A 17,552-nucleotide genomic window follows, 5' to 3' on the forward strand; every position below is an offset into this window, starting at 1 on the left:
ATTAAAAAAAAAAAAAAAAAAAAAGAGGAGGAAACCTAGGTGTGCCCAGTCCCCACCCCGTTCATCTTCCTCGCTCTCTCCTGGAGTGCTCCATCTCTTCTTCACGCCGGTTCCTCCCTTTCAGCAGCTCCGCGCCGCCGCTGTCGTCACCGTTCTTTTTCTTCCTGCTCGCCCCTCCTCCTCTCAATTTGTTACTGGTGTCTGTCTGACATTCCCGTCGTCCCAAATCGGACAGAGTTCACCTGTCGACGAGGACAAGACTGCACCATCTCCGGCGGCTGGGAATGCTGTTCTGACGGTACACATCCTTTGCTAGATCCGAATCTCCCTCCATTTCTCTCATTCTCTTTCTCTCTCTGTTAACTTTAGCTATTTCATTTCACTCTCTTGATTGGCCTATTCTGGTGCCGTAGCAGTGATGATTCTTTTTTCCTACTCGTGTTATTACTGCAAACATGATAAGAGAAATTTGTGTTTGTAAGTAAAACTATGGGAGTCTAGAAGTTGTGTATTGCAGTGTCGTGTTCAGAGTAGGAAAGAGGGATTTTATTTCTATTTTCGTGATTTGTATCTGTCTTCAAGTACATGTTCGATAATCTATTACGAAGACGATGCAGTCTCAACTATTACTTCCTACTTTCTTCATGATTAGTTTGATTTTTCACATTCCTTTACTTTTGGAGGTTTTCAGTAAACGATGAAATTCACGTTTTACTATCTATGATCGGCTTTATATCTCACGTTTGTTATATTAACTAATTTTTAGGGGCTTGATTGTAGAGAAAGAATGAAAAAAAGAGCTTAATATCTGGGATAAGCTTGTTTTGTTTAGAAGTTTCATTTACGAGCTATCATGGATGTTGATGATCAAAACCCTGCATCAACTGCTGCTGAATCTCCTGAAATCCTTCCTGGTGGTGAAAATGAGGATCTTGATAATCCAGCAGAACCAATGCAACCTGCAGCTACAACAGTTATTCCATCTTCAATTGTGCCTTCCATTGCTCCCATCCCCCCTCCTCTAATTACACGTCCATTGGCTCCTCTTCCGAGCCGGCCTCTCCTCTTCAGGCCCCCTGTAGCACAAAATGGGGAGATGAGAACAAGTGACTCTGACTCGGAACACGATGAATTGGCTCCTTCCCGTGCGACTCAAGGTTCAACTGCAGAATATGAAGTATCAGAAGAGAGCAGACAGGTAAGAGAGCGTCAGGAAAAAGCCATGCAGGAATTTCTGATGAAGCGCCGTGCTTCTGCTCTAGCAGTACCTACTAATGACATGGCTGTTCGAGCCCGTCTTCGTCGTCTTGGTGAACCCATAACTCTTTTTGGAGAAAGAGAAATGGAAAGGCGGGATAGGTTGCGATCAATAATGGCACGTTTAGATGCTGAAGGGCAATTAGAGAAGCTGTTGAAAGTTCATGAAGAAGAGGAGGCTGCAGCTACTGGTGGAACTGAGGAGGCTGAGGAAGAAGTGCTTCAGTATCCTTTTTATACTGAGGGGCCCAAGGCTCTCTTGGATGCAAGAATTGATATTGCAAAATATTCGGTCGTAAGAGCAGCTTCACGTCTTGAGCGTGCTAAGAGGAAAAGGGATGATCCAGATGAAGATGTGGAAGCTGAAATGGATTGGGCTCTGAGACAGGCTGAAAGTTTGGTTCTGGACTGCAGTGAGATAGGAGATGATCGACCACTTTCTGGTTGCTCTTTCTCGTCTGATGGAAAATTCCTTGCCACTAGGTAACCTTCATGTATTTGCAGTTACTAACTAATACCAGTTTCTCCTCTTCAATATCATCCCCATTTTACCTACTGATAGATGAAAAAAGAAACAGAAGGAAAAAGAAAAAGAAAATAGAAAAGTTGATTGTGGCTATAGATTAACTGTTATCCTCCTACTTAACCATAATTTAACGTATGATTGAAGGTTTTTTCATTTTCCACTCCATTACTTGATAGGCCTTGTATTTAGCTTTCGTTTTACTTTTCTGCTGAAAGTTTTCGTCTATGTGATGCTTTTTGTATTTTTCTTGTTTAATTTCTTTAGTTCATTAAGTGGAGTTGCGAAAATGTGGAGCATGCCTCAAGTAAGGAAGGTTTCCAACTTTAATGGACACACAGAGCGGGTTACTGATGTAATATTTTCTCCAGTGAACGAGTGTTTAGCAACTGCCTCTGCTGACCGAACTGCAAGGTTGTGGTCTGCTGAAGGGTCTCTCCTTAGAACATTTGAGGGCCATCTGGACCGCCTTGCACGGATTGCCTTCCACCCATCAGGTAAGTACTTGGGCACCACTAGCTTCGACAAGACGTGGAGATTATGGGACATTGAAACTGGTGTAGAGTTGCTTCTTCAAGAAGGTCATAGTAGAAGTGTTTATGGCATAGACTTCCACCATGATGGATCTTTAGTATCATCTTGTGGACTTGATGCACTTGCTCGTGTTTGGGACCTTCGAACTGGTAGAAGTGTTCTTGCCTTAGAAGGCCACGTCAAGCCAGTAAATCTCTTTCCTTTCTTACATTGGGATCGTACATTTATTTTTAATAAATTTCACTTGTTTGTTCCTGACTGATACCTTGCTTTCATCAGGTCCTTGGAGTTAATTTTTCACCCAATGGTTATCATTTAGCTACTGGTGGTGAAGATAACACCTGTCGGATATGGGATTTGAGGAAGAAAAGATCTCTTTATATAATACCTGCACACTCAAACCTTATTTCACAGGTGAAATATGAGCCTCAAGAAGGATACTTCTTGGTAACTGCATCATTTGATATGACTGCAAAGGTATTTTTGAACACTTCAGGATGATATATTATCGTTCAAGACGTTATGTTTTCATTTGGTTGTTGCTTCCTCTCACTTTAGTCAAAGGCTTCACTTTTTAATCTTTTTTTTTTTTTTTTTTTTTGCAGATTTGGTCTGCTCGTGATTTTAAGCCTGTGAAGACACTCTCTGGCCACGAAGCAAAAGTTACATCTTTGGATATAATTTCAGGTTAGTTATTTATCAACTCCTTGGTCATTATTAGTATTACTATTATTTACAAATATTACCACCTAGGTTATTGTTGCACACCATTTTGCATTCTTCTATGGTATTTTCCACACGCCTGTATTTAGCATAAACTTGAGTTCATAGATATCACTAATGTCTCAGACTACCTTGGGGGGTGAGTGAAAGGTACAATCATGCAAGAAACTATACCTTATGCTGCTGTACGTTCTTTGCTTGGAGTAACACCTGATAGATTGTTTTCTATGGGAAAGCTTTTTTAACAATCTCAATTTTTCTAGCATGGAGTTGTTTCCTTCAGCTCTATTGTAAGGAATTGATGACATAGACACTAGTTACGTACATGTTTTTATAAAATTCAATGTCAATAATTTTCTTGGTAAAATAAACTAATGTGCTTGAAAAGCATTTCAGAATGTAAGTAAGGATGATAATCTGGTAGGTTTGATGACGTTTGTCCTGCCTGTATCTACAAGATAGAATGTGGCTGGGGTTTCCAGATTGCAAAAACCCAAAAACTATTATCACTAATTTAGTCTGCCTTTGAAGTTGTCCCTCCCATGTTCTTTCTGGCTGTTGATATCCCGATTAGAATTGAATTCTACTTGAGAGGGGTAGGGGGGACATCCTTGGGTGGTTTGAGGCGGGGAGGTATGGGAAGGGATAATGTCTTACTGTCCCACAGTCGGTTTTCTGATGGCACGACCTTCTTTTATTGATACGGGGTAGCGCCAATTGTTTGTCTAAACTATATCCTGTGCCTTTTGAAGGCTATGTCTGGTTTGAAGATTAACAAAAGCATGTGTCATTTGAAATACAAGAGTCTTTTCAAGTATATACAATTCTTTTATTTGTTTTTGTGATCTTGTACAGTTCACAGTCACTAATTTCTTTTTTTTGTAATTTCTCCACTCTCTTCTTCAACTTAGATTGGAAGATTTCTTTCAAATTTTAGAATCTTGTATTTTTTTGAGGGGCACATTTTCATGGAGAGAAATGAAAGAATTTACAAAAGCATACCAAAAAAGGAGAGCCCTAACAAAAAAATTACAGTCTTGACCCCTAACTACAAAAATGGACTCCAATTCAAAAGAACAAGATCAAAGTCACAAGTACAAAAAGAATCTGGTTACTGACGCCTATATGGGGAATTAAACCTAGTCACCTTCAAACTTACCTGGTCTCTCCACCTCTCCAAAATTCTATTATTCCTTTTAAGCTAAATTTCCCACAAAACTTCTAAGAAACTAGTCAACCACAAAATTTTACCCTTCCCCTGAAGAGAGAACTCAAAAGCACTTCTTCCAACTCAACCTTGCTATCTCCATTCCAAGCCCAACAAACACCAAACGATCTCAGCCAACCACTCCAAAGTTGGTGAGTGAACTGAGAGTTCCAAAACAAATGATCTAGGTCTTCCTCATATCTCATACAAAGAATTTACCATTGTGGGAACAAAACATTGGAAAAGTGCCTTTGAACACAGTCATTGGTACTAAGGCTTTAGGAAATTATGGACAACTTTTTTTGTGACGAGTAAAACGTTAGAATGTGTTTGAATAGAATTTGCTTGTGTGTATTACTTCAACCATAAAAGAGTTCATCCATTTTTCTTTTGTTTTAATGTGAATGGTTACCCAATGCATCATTAACACTAAGAGTCCTCAGTAAGCTTATAGATTGTATGCTGAAAATACTTTAAGGAATTTGATTATGTTGTATACACCTTCTCTTGGGTTTGAATGATGGACGTCTGCCGCTGATATCCAATTATTGTTTTGTTCAATAACAGATGGACAGTGTATTGCAACTGTCTCACACGATCGGACCATAAAGCTCTGGTCTGTCAATAGCAAAGATGAACAAACTATGGACGTTGATCGAGTTTCGTAGCACCGACATGGGGGAGACGTTTCGAAAGCTCTGCAGGCTCATGTGGAGGTAAAGGAGATAAAAGAGGTTGGATCAGATGATGTCCCTTCTTTCTAATCATGTAATATCATGTATCTGATTGAATGCTGAATAGCGAGTTAATTTAGGCCACAAAGAAAATCTTGTGCTGACAATTTTCATGTTAATTGAGGGTTTTAAAACTTTAGATCCAAAAGAGAAATGAAGATCCAATATTAAGACCAAAACTTAAACCATACAAAATGATACAAAACGTTGAAAGGTATGCTGTTGAATTTTGCTCCATAGGAGATTAGAAGTGTCAACATTTTATAAGGATGACTATTATAAATACTTCTTCCAACCCTTATTCTTTATGAATTTCGTACAATTAAACACCATAGTTCTTGACCGGGAGAGGTTGAATAGAAACAAACATTTCTCAATCGAAAACAGTTTTAAGACTTTTTAATCAATTAATTTTCATTGGTTACGAGAGTGATGTATTCATGGAAGTCAAACCATAAGATGTTTATAATTACAATTGAGTTAAAAGTGTGTTTTATCCCGGTAATTACATCTTATTCTTTAATAAGCATAATAAGCATTTGGAAACTACTAATCTATCGAGAATTATATCTTGTGCAATTACGTTTTCATCTCTCTATTGGTCAAGTCTCGAAATAGTAGATTTATTGAACTAGGTACAAAAGTTACATTTACTCATACAAGTGCAAGGACAAACACTCACAAACAAGAGTTTTATAACTCTAGAAATGACACAAGTGTTGGGTAGCTCGAAGTGGCAAGCAACTAACAAAGGTCAAGATGAGTATGAGAGAGACGTCCGAGAAGGAACAAGAGTTGCAACAGTACTAGGATGAAAGAAGGAAAAGAAAATCAACGAAGAAGAAACACAACTTTTATAGCTAGGTTTTTCGATTTTCATTTTTTTTAGCGTCACAATGTCTCAATGTTACATTAATTTTTATACCCAATTCTGAAAATGAAAAAATGGTATATTTTGAGCTCAATGATTTTTAGAGCATTAGAAGAGAGCTTTTGGAGCAGAGAAAGAGATTCACAAGCTCAAGAACATGGAGATTACAACAAAAATGAGAATCGACACACGACATTAATTTTATTCTTCTTTCCGATCAATATATATATATATATATATATATATATATATTTTGTAGTTTTATTATGAAATTATTTTTTAGTTTAGATTCGGTAATAATGAGCACAATTCTAGTCAACTTCGTATTTTGATATGTTGAATGCCTTGATTGATTATGTTCTATAACTATTTATGCTTTTACGTGCTTAATTCATAATCTCTCGGCCACAACTTATTTGATTGATCTCAACTCTAGCTTCATAAATGGGTGTTTGGACTAAAACCTAATCACGACTCCTTTCGAAGTTGCTTTGAAGAAGAGTTCTTTATGATACGCTCGAACCATTTCCTACTAATTTTAACTCTTCGAAAATGCTCAAGGTTAGTATGACTCGGACATTTTTCTACTGGTTTCAACTATTTGGTAGCTTTTAAGGTTAGTACGACTATTTTTTAGTTAGTTTAAATTATTTGGGTTCAAGCTTAAATTATTTTATGCAAAATTAGATAAGTCAATTTATGGTTGTCGGACTCCTTATGGAGAATTAAATTTCTGAGAGTAGCATTAAGCTAACATCAAGGGATCGTAATAGCTTCGACCTAGGCCAAACAATTAAGTGGCTCCACTATCGATTTGGTTGAAAGAATTGTTTTATGTATGATAACACATGCCTAGTGGCTTCTGCACGTGTCATATGTTTGATATGTTTTGATATGTGATGTTATGTTATATTACGGTATATGATATGAGTAATATTATGGTATAAACGAAATGCCATGTTAAGTGACGATAAGTTATATTATGTTATGACATGCCATGATATGCTATGATATATTCTAAAATAAGGAATTTTGTGATGCACAGCCTCTTTATGCCATGTCTTGGAAGTTATGCTATGTATGAATGAAGGTTGTCTTGCATCTTTTATTATGCTAGGAAATATGAGGACCTCATGCATAACTATATGTTCACGTGCATCAGGATACTTCCTTATTATAATGAGTATGGACACATACACTACAAGACTGATTATGACCGTTATGTTTGCCATGATGATACAACGATCGCTATTCCTCTAGGTGTCTGGCAACAACCCATCTGTGAGTGCTAGCTCAATCAGCAGGCCCCAAGAGGTGTGCCAGTGCGCCTGGTGGGTCAACAGTCGCACGTGTGGGCTGTGTGTAGAGAAGTACTAAACATCCAATTTATCTCAGATTCGAAAGTCGCCTAAGAGAATGACATGATGTTTTAAATAATTGGTCCTACCATGTTGCATGTATTTACTTTTCATGGACCCAATAGTGGGGTCACTTATTGAATATTTCTTGAAACACTCAAGTCATGTTCTACTTTTACATTTCAAGTAGTAAAGATAGGGCACCCACGAATGACGGAGGCAACATTGAAAACCATGGAACCGGTGCTAGGGTAGTTGCATTTCATCTTATTTATTATTCTCAGGTTAGATTAGGTCAATGTATTGTGTTCTAGTTTTGGACATTGTTTATTCTCGTTTCTTATATATTTTTGGATTGATTTGAGTATTTTATTTTTGACGTATAAATCCATGACATTGTTTATGAACTACTAAAGATGAATGTTTCCACATAAAAGGGTCACGTTATACATATGACAGTGGCTCTATTTCAGTAGAAAAATAGAGTCGTTACATCATGTGTTGTTGAACGAGCCATCCAAGATAGGAAATATAGACCCATCTTCCTTCATCCTCATTCCTACCCTATTTCAATCATCATCCCCACGAGATATATATATAAATGATACGAGCGTGTTCCGTCCCTGACACATTTAGCCCAAGATAAAAAATATATTTCCACTCGTTCCTCTATTTTTCACTTAATTGAGGATTTTCTGATATAGGTTAAACAAACGTCTCTACGAGATAACGTGTTATATTTAAGAGATACCGTGTATAAATACGAGGGCAAATATGGAAATAGAGTGTAATTGTTGTGTAGCATGCAACTCTTAGTTTTTGACCATTTTGGAGGGTCCAGCCCTGTGGAATTTTGTGGACAATTTGACAATGGAGGCGATCATGACTTGCACCAATCAAGACTCACTCAAAACCTCCATTTTCTTCTTTCCCCTTTTTTTACTTTTTCCCTGCGACCATTTCTATTAAGATATTTTGACGGGAGTTGTCGAACTTCTAAACGGTCTATTTTTGGGTTCTGCCTTTTCTTCAAAAATTCAATTATTTCTTGAAAGTCTATAAAGCAAACCAATGTGTCTAGATCATCAACAAAAGTCGAGTATCGAACTATGACAAATACTTGTTTAGAGTTGACTTGGTTAAGATAGTTCCACTCTCCGAACCATCATTATTGTATTGTAATAATCAAACAGCATTACGTGTAGCAGTCAATCCAGTTTTTCACGAACTTACGAAACACATTGAAATAGATTGTCATATAGTTCGAGAAAAGTTACACGCTGGGAATCATCAAACTGTGTTATGTTTCAACTAAAATGCAATTAGCATATGTTTTCACGAAAAGTTTGAGAAGACATCAATTTGATATTTTATCTTGTGATTTGATTAATAGTATATTTTATCTCGGGGATTTGATTAGTAATATATTTTTTTCTTATTTTCAAGATTTAGTTAGAAGTATATTTTTTCTTGTTTTTAGGTTTTTAAAAGTTAGTTGATAGCTTGTATTCTATTTAAACTAGGACTGAGACTTCTATTTCTATTTCTGGTTCTTATAGTTCTTGCAGACTTCACCTTCCATTTTTGTTTCCCAATTCCTCTTCCCCTTTCAGCTTTCGATGGGTAACTGCTTTGGTTCTTCTGCCAAAGTTGAAATCGCCCACAGCTCCCGACCCACTTCCGGTAACACTTTACTCCATCTCTTTCTCTATCAATTTTAGTTTCTGTTCTCTTAATTTCTGTGTTTTTGATCTTCCCTGTTCTTATGGTTTCTGGGTTTTCATTCGATTTTTCATTGATTCGATGTTGTGCTTGGTTTAGTTCTTCGGAATTTTTGGTAGATTCTGCTGTTTGTTCCTTGAAGTTTCAAATTCGTTATTCTGTTTCGAAAGAAACAAGGATTTAAAGTCTTGTTTTCGTTTATGGATCAGAAATCTCCCGAAGTTCATGCAAGAAACATAATCCGATTGTTCCTTCCTATTATCCTAACTCAGTGGCGGATAGGAATGATAATAATAATGTGTTGAATCTTCCCACACCAAGAACAGAAGGTGAAATATTGTCATCTTCGAATTTGAAGCCCTTCCATTTCAATGAGCTGAAGAACGCGACCAGAAATTTTCGACCCGACAGCCTGCTAGGTGAAGGGGGATTTGGTTATGTTTTCAAAGGATGGATTGATGAAAACACATTGGGTGCTGCGAGGCCTGGATTGGGAATGGTTGTGGCTGTCAAGAAGCTTAAGGCTGAAGCTTCCCAAGGCCACAAGGAGTGGCTGGTGCGTAGTGTAGTTGATGTTTTGTCATGTGTTCCTTTCATGTTATAATATAAGCTTGTGTCTGCTACTAACTGCTTATAAATTCAGACAGAAGTTGATTATTTGGGCAAATTTCATCATCCAAATCTTGTTAAGCTGATTGGGTATTGCTTGGAAGGCGAAAATCGGCTACTGGTTTACGAGTTTATGCCCAGAGGGAGCTTGGAGAATCATCTCTTCAGAAGTAAGTTTTGTATTCATCTTGATGTTAAAAGTGACTCTGTTTCTTAAACATTCTTCCATGAAATTTGTTTGCTTCCCTCTCTCAAATGCTACAATTAGGTGTGTTTTCTGGTTTGAACTGGATTATGAGTAGGAATCACGAACCTCCACAATGGTATGATCCACTTATAAACCCATGATCAACCCCTTAATTAGTCGACGTGGGACTCCTCTCCCAACAATTCTCAACAATCCTCCCTCGAGCAAAGTATACCATAGGGCTCTTTGAGGCCTATGGAACCCTCGAACAGCCTCTCCTTAATCGAGGAAGAACACCCTTTGTTCGATATTTGAGTCACTTTTAACTACACCTTTGAGCCTCACAACTTCTTTGTTCGATATTTGAGTCACTTTTAACTACACCTTTGAGTCTCACAACTTCTTTGTTCGACATTTGAGGATTCTTTTGACATGACTAAGTTAAGGGCATGACTCGGATACCATTTTAGGAATGACGAAAAGTGCTTTTACATGATTTTGGATTTGATATGGGGCCAAGTTGATTTGCCAAGTTCTGTTGTGCAGGGGGTTCCCAACCTCTTTCTTGGGCATTAAGGATCAAAGTGGCCATAGCTGCAGCCAGAGGGCTTTCCTTTCTTCACGAAGCCAAATCGCCCGTCATATATCGCGATTTCAAGGCATCGAACATCCTACTCGATGCAGTAAGAAAGCCATTTCTGTTCTGCACAAATGATATACAATCTTGTTACAACTGTTGTTCATAATTTTGTGCATCCTTAATGCAGGAGTTTAATGCAAAGCTTTCTGATTTTGGTTTGGCTAAGGCTGGTCCCACTGGAGATAGAACTCATGTTACTACTCAAGTTATGGGAACCCGTGGCTACGCTGCACCCGAATATATCGCTACAGGTTCGTAACGCTTGCCCTATACTCCAGTTCTGCACAATGTTGATGATTTCATCTTTTATTTACATAACATCATATGCTTATCTTATCTCCTAATCTCTGCATCATTCAACTACCCCAATCATGATCTTTGGAAGCTTTTGGTATGATCTAGAATCTGTAGTGACCTAAAATGAAAATTAGTATTCGAGCGTAACCACACCCTTCTAGGTCACTGCCACACATGGTCTAGCTAGGGGTATGCACGGTTGGGTTGGAGAAACTTTTTGGACCAATTCGAAATTTGGGTTGTTTTGGTTGATGGTGATTCAAATGATCTGAATGGAGTTCATGACCCAACTTTCCAATTCCGGGTTGGGTTGGGTTGTGAACCCTATTTCGAGTTGGTTGGGTTGACTAGACCAAAAGAGTTTCATCCCACGAATTGAATTGAATTTTTTTATTTTCTAAAAACTCAACCCAACACAAGGTCAAGTAGTTCGAGTAAATGAATCATACGAACACCTCTAGTTTCAGATCCCAAGTTCCATCCAAATTTATAACGAATTTTTACTTCAAGGTAAATGTAATATTACAACTTTTGAAATAATGTGCAAAGTTAGAGACGTTTAACCTATCAAGAGAAGACTCATTGGTATTTTGTATTCAAGGGGTTTCTATAAACAACGGTTTAATTAGGTCATTTTATTAACATTGTTTGCATTCTCAACAATCCGTTATTCGACTAAACAATAGACTCATCAACTTTTTTTTGTTCGATACTAACAGATTTCAACCCACACAACTAATTAAGTTAGGGATATCACTTCGATACTACTTATAAGAGACAACGATGCTCGTATTTCTATAATGATATTATATTGTCCACTTTGAGCTTAAACCAAACTTTTCAAATCTATGATAATTAAGAGTTTAAATTGCAACGTCATTTACTCCACAGGTCGATTGACATCTAAAAGCGATGTTTACAGTTTTGGAGTTGTGTTGCTTGAATTGTTATCGGGTTTACATGCTGAAGACAATCTTGTAGAGTGGGCAACACCATATTTAGGTGATAAAAGAAGGTTATTTAGAATTATGGACACCAAACTTGAAGGACGATATTCTAAAAACGGAGCTTATGTAGCTGCAAATTTAGCTTCACAATGTCTTAGGAGGGAACCGAGGGCTCGACCTCGAATGACAGAGATTTTGGGTGAATTGGAGGAGCTTGAATCCCCAAAAACTACCGCTAGAATCTCACACTCAGTTCAACGTGAAACTCCTGCTTTGTCAAACTCGAAGGTTGATGCATCTCTTTCGACCTTGTATCAGAAGTCACCACGACGACAATAACATCTAAACAAGTTAAATTAGTTGCATATAAAAACAAAAGATGGTAAACCTATAACTAAAGCGTGACCTTGTATATGTTCTTTAGACAAAGATTATCGATGACTATTGTCTGTGATTTATTGGACATGAATGTAGGTCTTTTCCTATTAGGAACGCCTCGACAAATATTTATTATAAAATTTAACATTTTATAATATATATATTATAAAATATTCCTTTCGAATTTTTTTTTGTATACGTTATTTTAGTTTTTCCATATAATTTCTATTACTATTAAAGGTAAAAACATCATAATAAAATTAATAACTAGAAAATATAAATAAAATTTCTAAAATCTCAAATTTGAATTTTGCAATTATATATATATTTATATATAGATAGATGATTAATAGTGTTAGTTTTACATTATTTTATTCCAAAAAATTACAACAACAAAAAAAACAAAACAAAACAAAAGATTTAAAATTTAAAAAATAAAAAATCTAATTAATTAATATATAATTTAGGGATTTAGTTGGATAATTATTGATGCTTGTTAATTAATAACTGAAAATATGCGGATATAAATTAATTATAAAAATTATCCGTTTGCATTCTTGTCCTTGCACATACTACAAAATTAAATTAAATTAAATTAAATTAAATTGAGAACAACATACCAAATATTGATTTTTAAAAATTATTTAGATTATTTTTTAATTAATTAGAAAAGAAAAAAAAAAGAAAGATAAGAACTGATTTAATTTAGAGATAAACAAAATTCAGAATGAATCATATTTCCAAATTAAGAATGTGCATTTAAATAGGACTTATCCTCTTTCTTGGTTGTAATTAAACCCAAACAATTCATATATAAATTAACAACTGTTCCGTTGATTTGCTCTGTAACCTCTCTGATTCTCTTGGTTTCAAAAATTTGGATTTCAAATGGAGCAATTATCTCTCCCCGATAACTCTTACTTTCTCGGATTCGACAGTTCTACACAGTGAGTAATTTTAATTTTGATTTTGATTTTGATTTCCTCTCATTCGCGGTTGAGTTTGTCGAAATTGGAAATTTTCGCATTTCGATGTTTCAATCGTTAATGTATCTGTAATTTCCCTTTGATCTTGTTCGTTGAACTGGTTTTTTCTGTTAGGTCTTTGAAAGCCACTGTGTTAGACTCCAATCTTAACATTCTTGCCTCAGAATTTGTTCATTTTGATACTGAACTATCTCATTACAAAACTCAAGATGGTGTTTACCGTGATTCTTCCATCAATGGTCGAATCGTTTCCCCCACTTCTATGTGGGTGGAGGCTCTGGATCTCATGCTTCAAAAGCTATCCAAATCGAAACTGGATTTTGGGAAGATTGCTGCTGTCTCTGGCAGTGGACAACAACATGGTAGTGTTTATTGGAAAACTGGAAGTTCTACGATCTTATCTTCATTGGATCATCAGAAGCCATTACTGGAACAGCTAGTTGATGCCTTTTCCATTAAGGAATCACCCATATGGATGGATAGCAGCACCACGGCTCAATGTCGGGCGATCGAGGAAGCTGTTGGGGGAGCTTTAGAATTGTCGAAACTTACTGGCTCACGAGCCCATGAAAGATTTACTGGACCCCAAATCAAGAAGATATATGAAACCCAGCCTGATGTTTATCGAAATACTGAAAGGATTTCCCTTGTTAGTTCTTTTGTGGCGTCTCTTCTTATTGGAGCCTATGCCTCCATTGATGAAACTGATGGTGCTGGAATGAATTTGATGGATATTCGACAACGAGTCTGGTCTAAGAAAGTATTAGAGGTACAATGTGTTGAATTATGATTATGCAATTGATATAACCTGCTAGTCTCTCTTAATCATAAGTTCTTCTTTCTTGATTTTATTCTTAATTGCACCAATACCTTAGGCCACTGCCCCTGGCCTGGAGGAGAAACTTGGGAAGCTAGCCCCTGCCTATGGTGTAGCTGGTTATATTGCTCCATATTTTGTTAAGAGGTTAGTTTTCTTCCCAAGACCTGCAAAAAGAAGAGGATAATAACAGTATTTCTCATTAATACTGATTCTAATGTCTCTAACATTAGAATGTAGTACATATGATGTCACTTGTTCGATATATTTCAACGTAAAATACAGTACAAAAGTTTTTCATAGGATTCTATTAAGATTATGTGAGATTCCACATCGGTTGGAGTGGTGAACTAAGCATTCCTTATGAGAGTGTGGAAATCTTTCACTAGTAGACCGCATTTTAAAAACCTTGTGGAAAAGCTCGAAAGGAAAAGCCCAAAGAGGACAATATCTGCTAGCGGTGGGCTTGGGCTGTTACAAAATGGTATCAGAGCCAGACATTGGGCAGTGTGCCAATGAGGATGCTGGACCCCTAAGGGGCGTGGACTGTGAGATCTCACATCGGTTGGAGAGGGGAATTAAGCATTCCTTATAAGCTTATAAGGGTGCGGAGACCTCTCCCTAATAGACGCACTTTAAAAATTTTGAGGGAAAGCCCGAAAGGAAAAGTCCAAGGAGGACAATGTCTACTAGCGGTGGGCTTGGGCTTGGGCTTGGGCTGTTACATATTACTTCCGACATAAACATAGGAGAGTCATATGAATGTCTGTATCTGTTTGAAGATAAGCACAATGAAACTCTCTGTCCTATTGAATTGATCAAAGTGGAAACTAATCATTTTATCACGCCTTTTTGTGAGCTTTTCTTCTCTGAATAAAAAGTAATTTACATGGCTCTATATGCGTTTAGTTGGCTCCATAAAATCCTAAAATTTAAAAATCAAGAAAAATATTCACCAGTATGACATGAATATGCAATAGGGAATTTCTCTCTATATGATTATGAAGGTTGCATCTCATAATTTCCATATTACTTATGCTATGTATGGGAGTGCCCTCCAAAACCTTCACGTTTCGAGTAACATAAAATTCTTTTGGAAGAAGTCAAATTTTGTGAATTATGCTTGGGAGGCATCTCAAAAACGCTTCCGAGAATGTAGAACCAAATAACAAAGTGATTTTTTTTTTCAGACTTTTAACTTAAGTTGTCATAATTAAAGTATTTTTCTAAAACTACTTGTTTTATTAAAGTAGTTAGTTCACCTGCTGAAGCTCTTACAAATCTTGGTGTAGATACAACTTTAATGAGAAGTGCTTGGTTGTTCAGTGGTCTGGAGACAATCCCAACAGCCTTGCAGGTGCTTAACATCATCTTATCTTGCTCTGCTTAATACAAGAAGATATGAATGATTTCTGTATGACATAAATAGATTTAAATTTCTCAATTCTATGTAGTTCACCAATTACCCAAATTCACGATCAGTTCGATTTACTTTCTACATATAACTGGTATTATTTCGGGTTAGAATTAGTAAATGAAGGTACGGCGTGTTGGAACTTGTGGCTATTGTGTTGCAATTCAAACCACTTCCACATAAGCTTAATTGAGTGAGAAGGAACACAAAGGAATCTTATTATGATGCTAGGTTTTCCATATTTCAAGGTTCTCAACTATTAGGGGAAAAAGCATTAATGGCTTCTTCAAGTATAGTCCAAATTTTGTATATTTTGCTTGCATATTTGTTCTCTTTTAACTACTTTATTTTGGGAACATGCAGGTCTAACTCTTAATACTCCTGGGGATCTTGCAATTAGTCTTGGCACTAGTGACACTGTGAGTTCAACAATCTATTGTTTTAGTAAATGAATAATGTGGGCTTGTTGTTCGAGTTACACTGTAGAATGTATTCAAAACACACTGTAGTCGTTTCCTTTCGTTAATGCATCAAAGCGTTTACATGTCTTACTCCATTCTAGTAGTTTGTAAACAGTTTGTGCATACTATTTAGGTGTTTGGGATCACTAGTGATCCACAACCTAGGCTGGAGGGACATGTTTTTCCCAACCCTGTAGACCCTGAAAGCTACATGGTTATGTTGGTTTACAAGAACGGATCGTTGACACGTGAAGGTGGTGCAATTTCCTTAACCTCTATGGTTTGTTGTTTTGTATGATCATATCTTCTAAATTGAATCAAAAAAAAATTTTCAGACGTTCGCAACCGCTATGCAGAGAAGTCTTGGGATACATTCAATAAATTTCTGCAGCAAACGCCTCCTCTAAACGGTTTACGACATGTCCTTTTCTTGACTTGTAATATTAGTGATTTTATTTATTTGTTCTTATCTTGAGCTGTACTATAGGTGGAAAGATTGGATTTTACTACAAGGAACACGAAATTCTTCCACCCCTTCCAGGTAGGACTCCCTTTATTGCTCATACTTTTACTAAAATTGTGGCTGATGAGGTAATTACTTCTTTTGGGTTCAGTCGGTTTTCATCGTTATCGCCTTGAAAATTTCAAGGGCGACACTATTGAGGGAGTGACCGAAAATGAGGTGGAGGAATTCGATCCTCCTTCAGAGGTTAGGATATTTGCACAAATTCAGTTGTGTTGAAGTCTTACTGAAATGAGCTAAATAAAACTACAAACGACCTAATATTTCAGGTCCGAGCATTGGTTGAAGGCCAAATGGTATCGATGCGAGCTCATGCTGAAAGATTCGGGATGCCTTCACCTCCAAAACGAATCATTGCAACTGGAGGAGCTTCAGCAAATGAGGCCATCCTTTCCTCCATAGCTTCAATATTTGGCTGTGATGTCTATACAGTTCAAAGATCTGGTATGTTCTATTATTACATATTACATCTATAATGACATTTTCTAATTTGTAAACTTAACTGTCTATTTGTGGAGCAATGCTAAGAACCTTTCAGCTAGCAATCCTTATTGAACGATCTCGTTTTTATGTTATATTTTTTGCCCAATTTTCTTTTTGTCCAGATTCGGCATCGCTCGGGGCAGCATTGAGGGCTGCTCATGGTTGGTTGTGCAACAAGAAGGGCAGTTTTGTACCCATATCAATCATGTACAAAGACAAGTTAGAGAAGACTTCTCTGGCCTGCAAGCTATCAGTGGCTGCTGGAGCTAAAGATCTGGTTTCCAAGTATGCTGTTTTGATGAAGAAGAGAATCGAAATCGAGAACCGTCTTGTCCAGAAGTTTGGACGATGCTGAAACTGTGGAAGGCTGCTGCACATTCTCGTTTATAGATTATGAATTGGAGTTCCAATGTGATGCCTTCCATTGGACCATGGGGGAATAATATCAACCAAAGAGACCAATTTGGTCACAGTAAGGTATGAATAAAAGCTTACTCTTTACTGGAGTCGTAAATAAAAGAGTGCCTTTTCTTTTTGAATGCTTTGTGACAATTGATTGGTTGTTCATTCAGTTATTTATGTATAGGTTGGTCGTAATATTATATATATATATATATATATAGTCTCTTCAGCTGTTGTTTCCATCCAGCCGATTATGGAATAGTTGAACCTGAAGCTACATAGGATAACCATGTTATTTAGGAAGGAGAGAACTTACATTGATATATGAAAAATCACAATTCGGTAGTATAACATAGGGTCTTCCAAAATTGGAACAAGCGTTGGGTCTTCATTTTTTTATTGGTGTTGAACTGAAGTGCAAAGCTTGATTTCTTTAGTTAATAAGATCCAAATGGTTTTTCGATCGTACCGGACATATC

General features: G+C 36.8%; 3 protein-coding genes and 1 long non-coding RNA gene across 4 annotated transcripts in view; 3 read left to right on the top strand and 1 right to left on the bottom strand.

The window, feature by feature from the left end:
• Positions 1-10,093, bottom strand: part of LOC111450347 — a 15,466-nt gene extending 5,373 nt beyond the window's left edge. Inside the window, exons 1-2 of the long non-coding RNA XR_002711795.1 lie at positions 10,046-10,093; positions 8,740-8,741 (exon numbers count right to left, since the gene is read on the bottom strand). This is a non-coding gene — a long non-coding RNA (uncharacterized LOC111450347). The remainder of the gene's footprint in view (positions 1-8,739; positions 8,742-10,045) is intronic.
• Positions 24-5,157, top strand: LOC111450343 (U4/U6 small nuclear ribonucleoprotein PRP4-like protein). The gene is made up of 6 exons (XM_023090419.1): positions 24-298; positions 767-1,740; positions 2,048-2,501; positions 2,594-2,791; positions 2,920-3,001; positions 4,812-5,157. Exons 2-6 carry the CDS (start codon positions 854-856, stop codon positions 4,910-4,912), a joined length of 1,722 nt encoding a protein of 573 aa, XP_022946187.1. The 5' UTR covers positions 24-298; positions 767-853; the 3' UTR covers positions 4,913-5,157.
• Positions 8,763-12,097, top strand: LOC111450344 (probable serine/threonine-protein kinase PBL3). The gene is made up of 6 exons (XM_023090420.1): positions 8,763-8,890; positions 9,139-9,485; positions 9,573-9,708; positions 10,272-10,408; positions 10,493-10,616; positions 11,554-12,097. The coding sequence occupies exons 1-6, from the start codon at positions 8,827-8,829 to the stop codon at positions 11,946-11,948; spliced, it is 1,203 nt and encodes a 400-aa protein (XP_022946188.1). The 5' UTR covers positions 8,763-8,826; the 3' UTR covers positions 11,949-12,097.
• A 677-nt stretch (positions 12,098-12,774) lies between these two features.
• LOC111450762 (xylulose kinase) lies at positions 12,775-17,210 on the top strand. Its single transcript, XM_023091039.1, has 11 exons — positions 12,775-12,934; positions 13,088-13,742; positions 13,849-13,937; positions 15,083-15,147; positions 15,568-15,623; positions 15,799-15,919; positions 16,001-16,075; positions 16,153-16,206; positions 16,280-16,374; positions 16,458-16,632; positions 16,794-17,210. Exons 1-11 carry the CDS (start codon positions 12,876-12,878, stop codon positions 17,024-17,026), a joined length of 1,677 nt encoding a protein of 558 aa, XP_022946807.1. The 5' UTR covers positions 12,775-12,875; the 3' UTR covers positions 17,027-17,210.
• Positions 17,211-17,552: the final 342 nt, after the last annotated feature.

The sequence above is a fragment of the Cucurbita moschata genome, unplaced genomic scaffold, assembly GCF_002738365.1.
Source record: "Cucurbita moschata cultivar Rifu unplaced genomic scaffold, Cmos_1.0 Cmo_Scf00012, whole genome shotgun sequence".
Classification (NCBI taxonomy): Eukaryota; Viridiplantae; Streptophyta; class Magnoliopsida; order Cucurbitales; family Cucurbitaceae; genus Cucurbita; species Cucurbita moschata.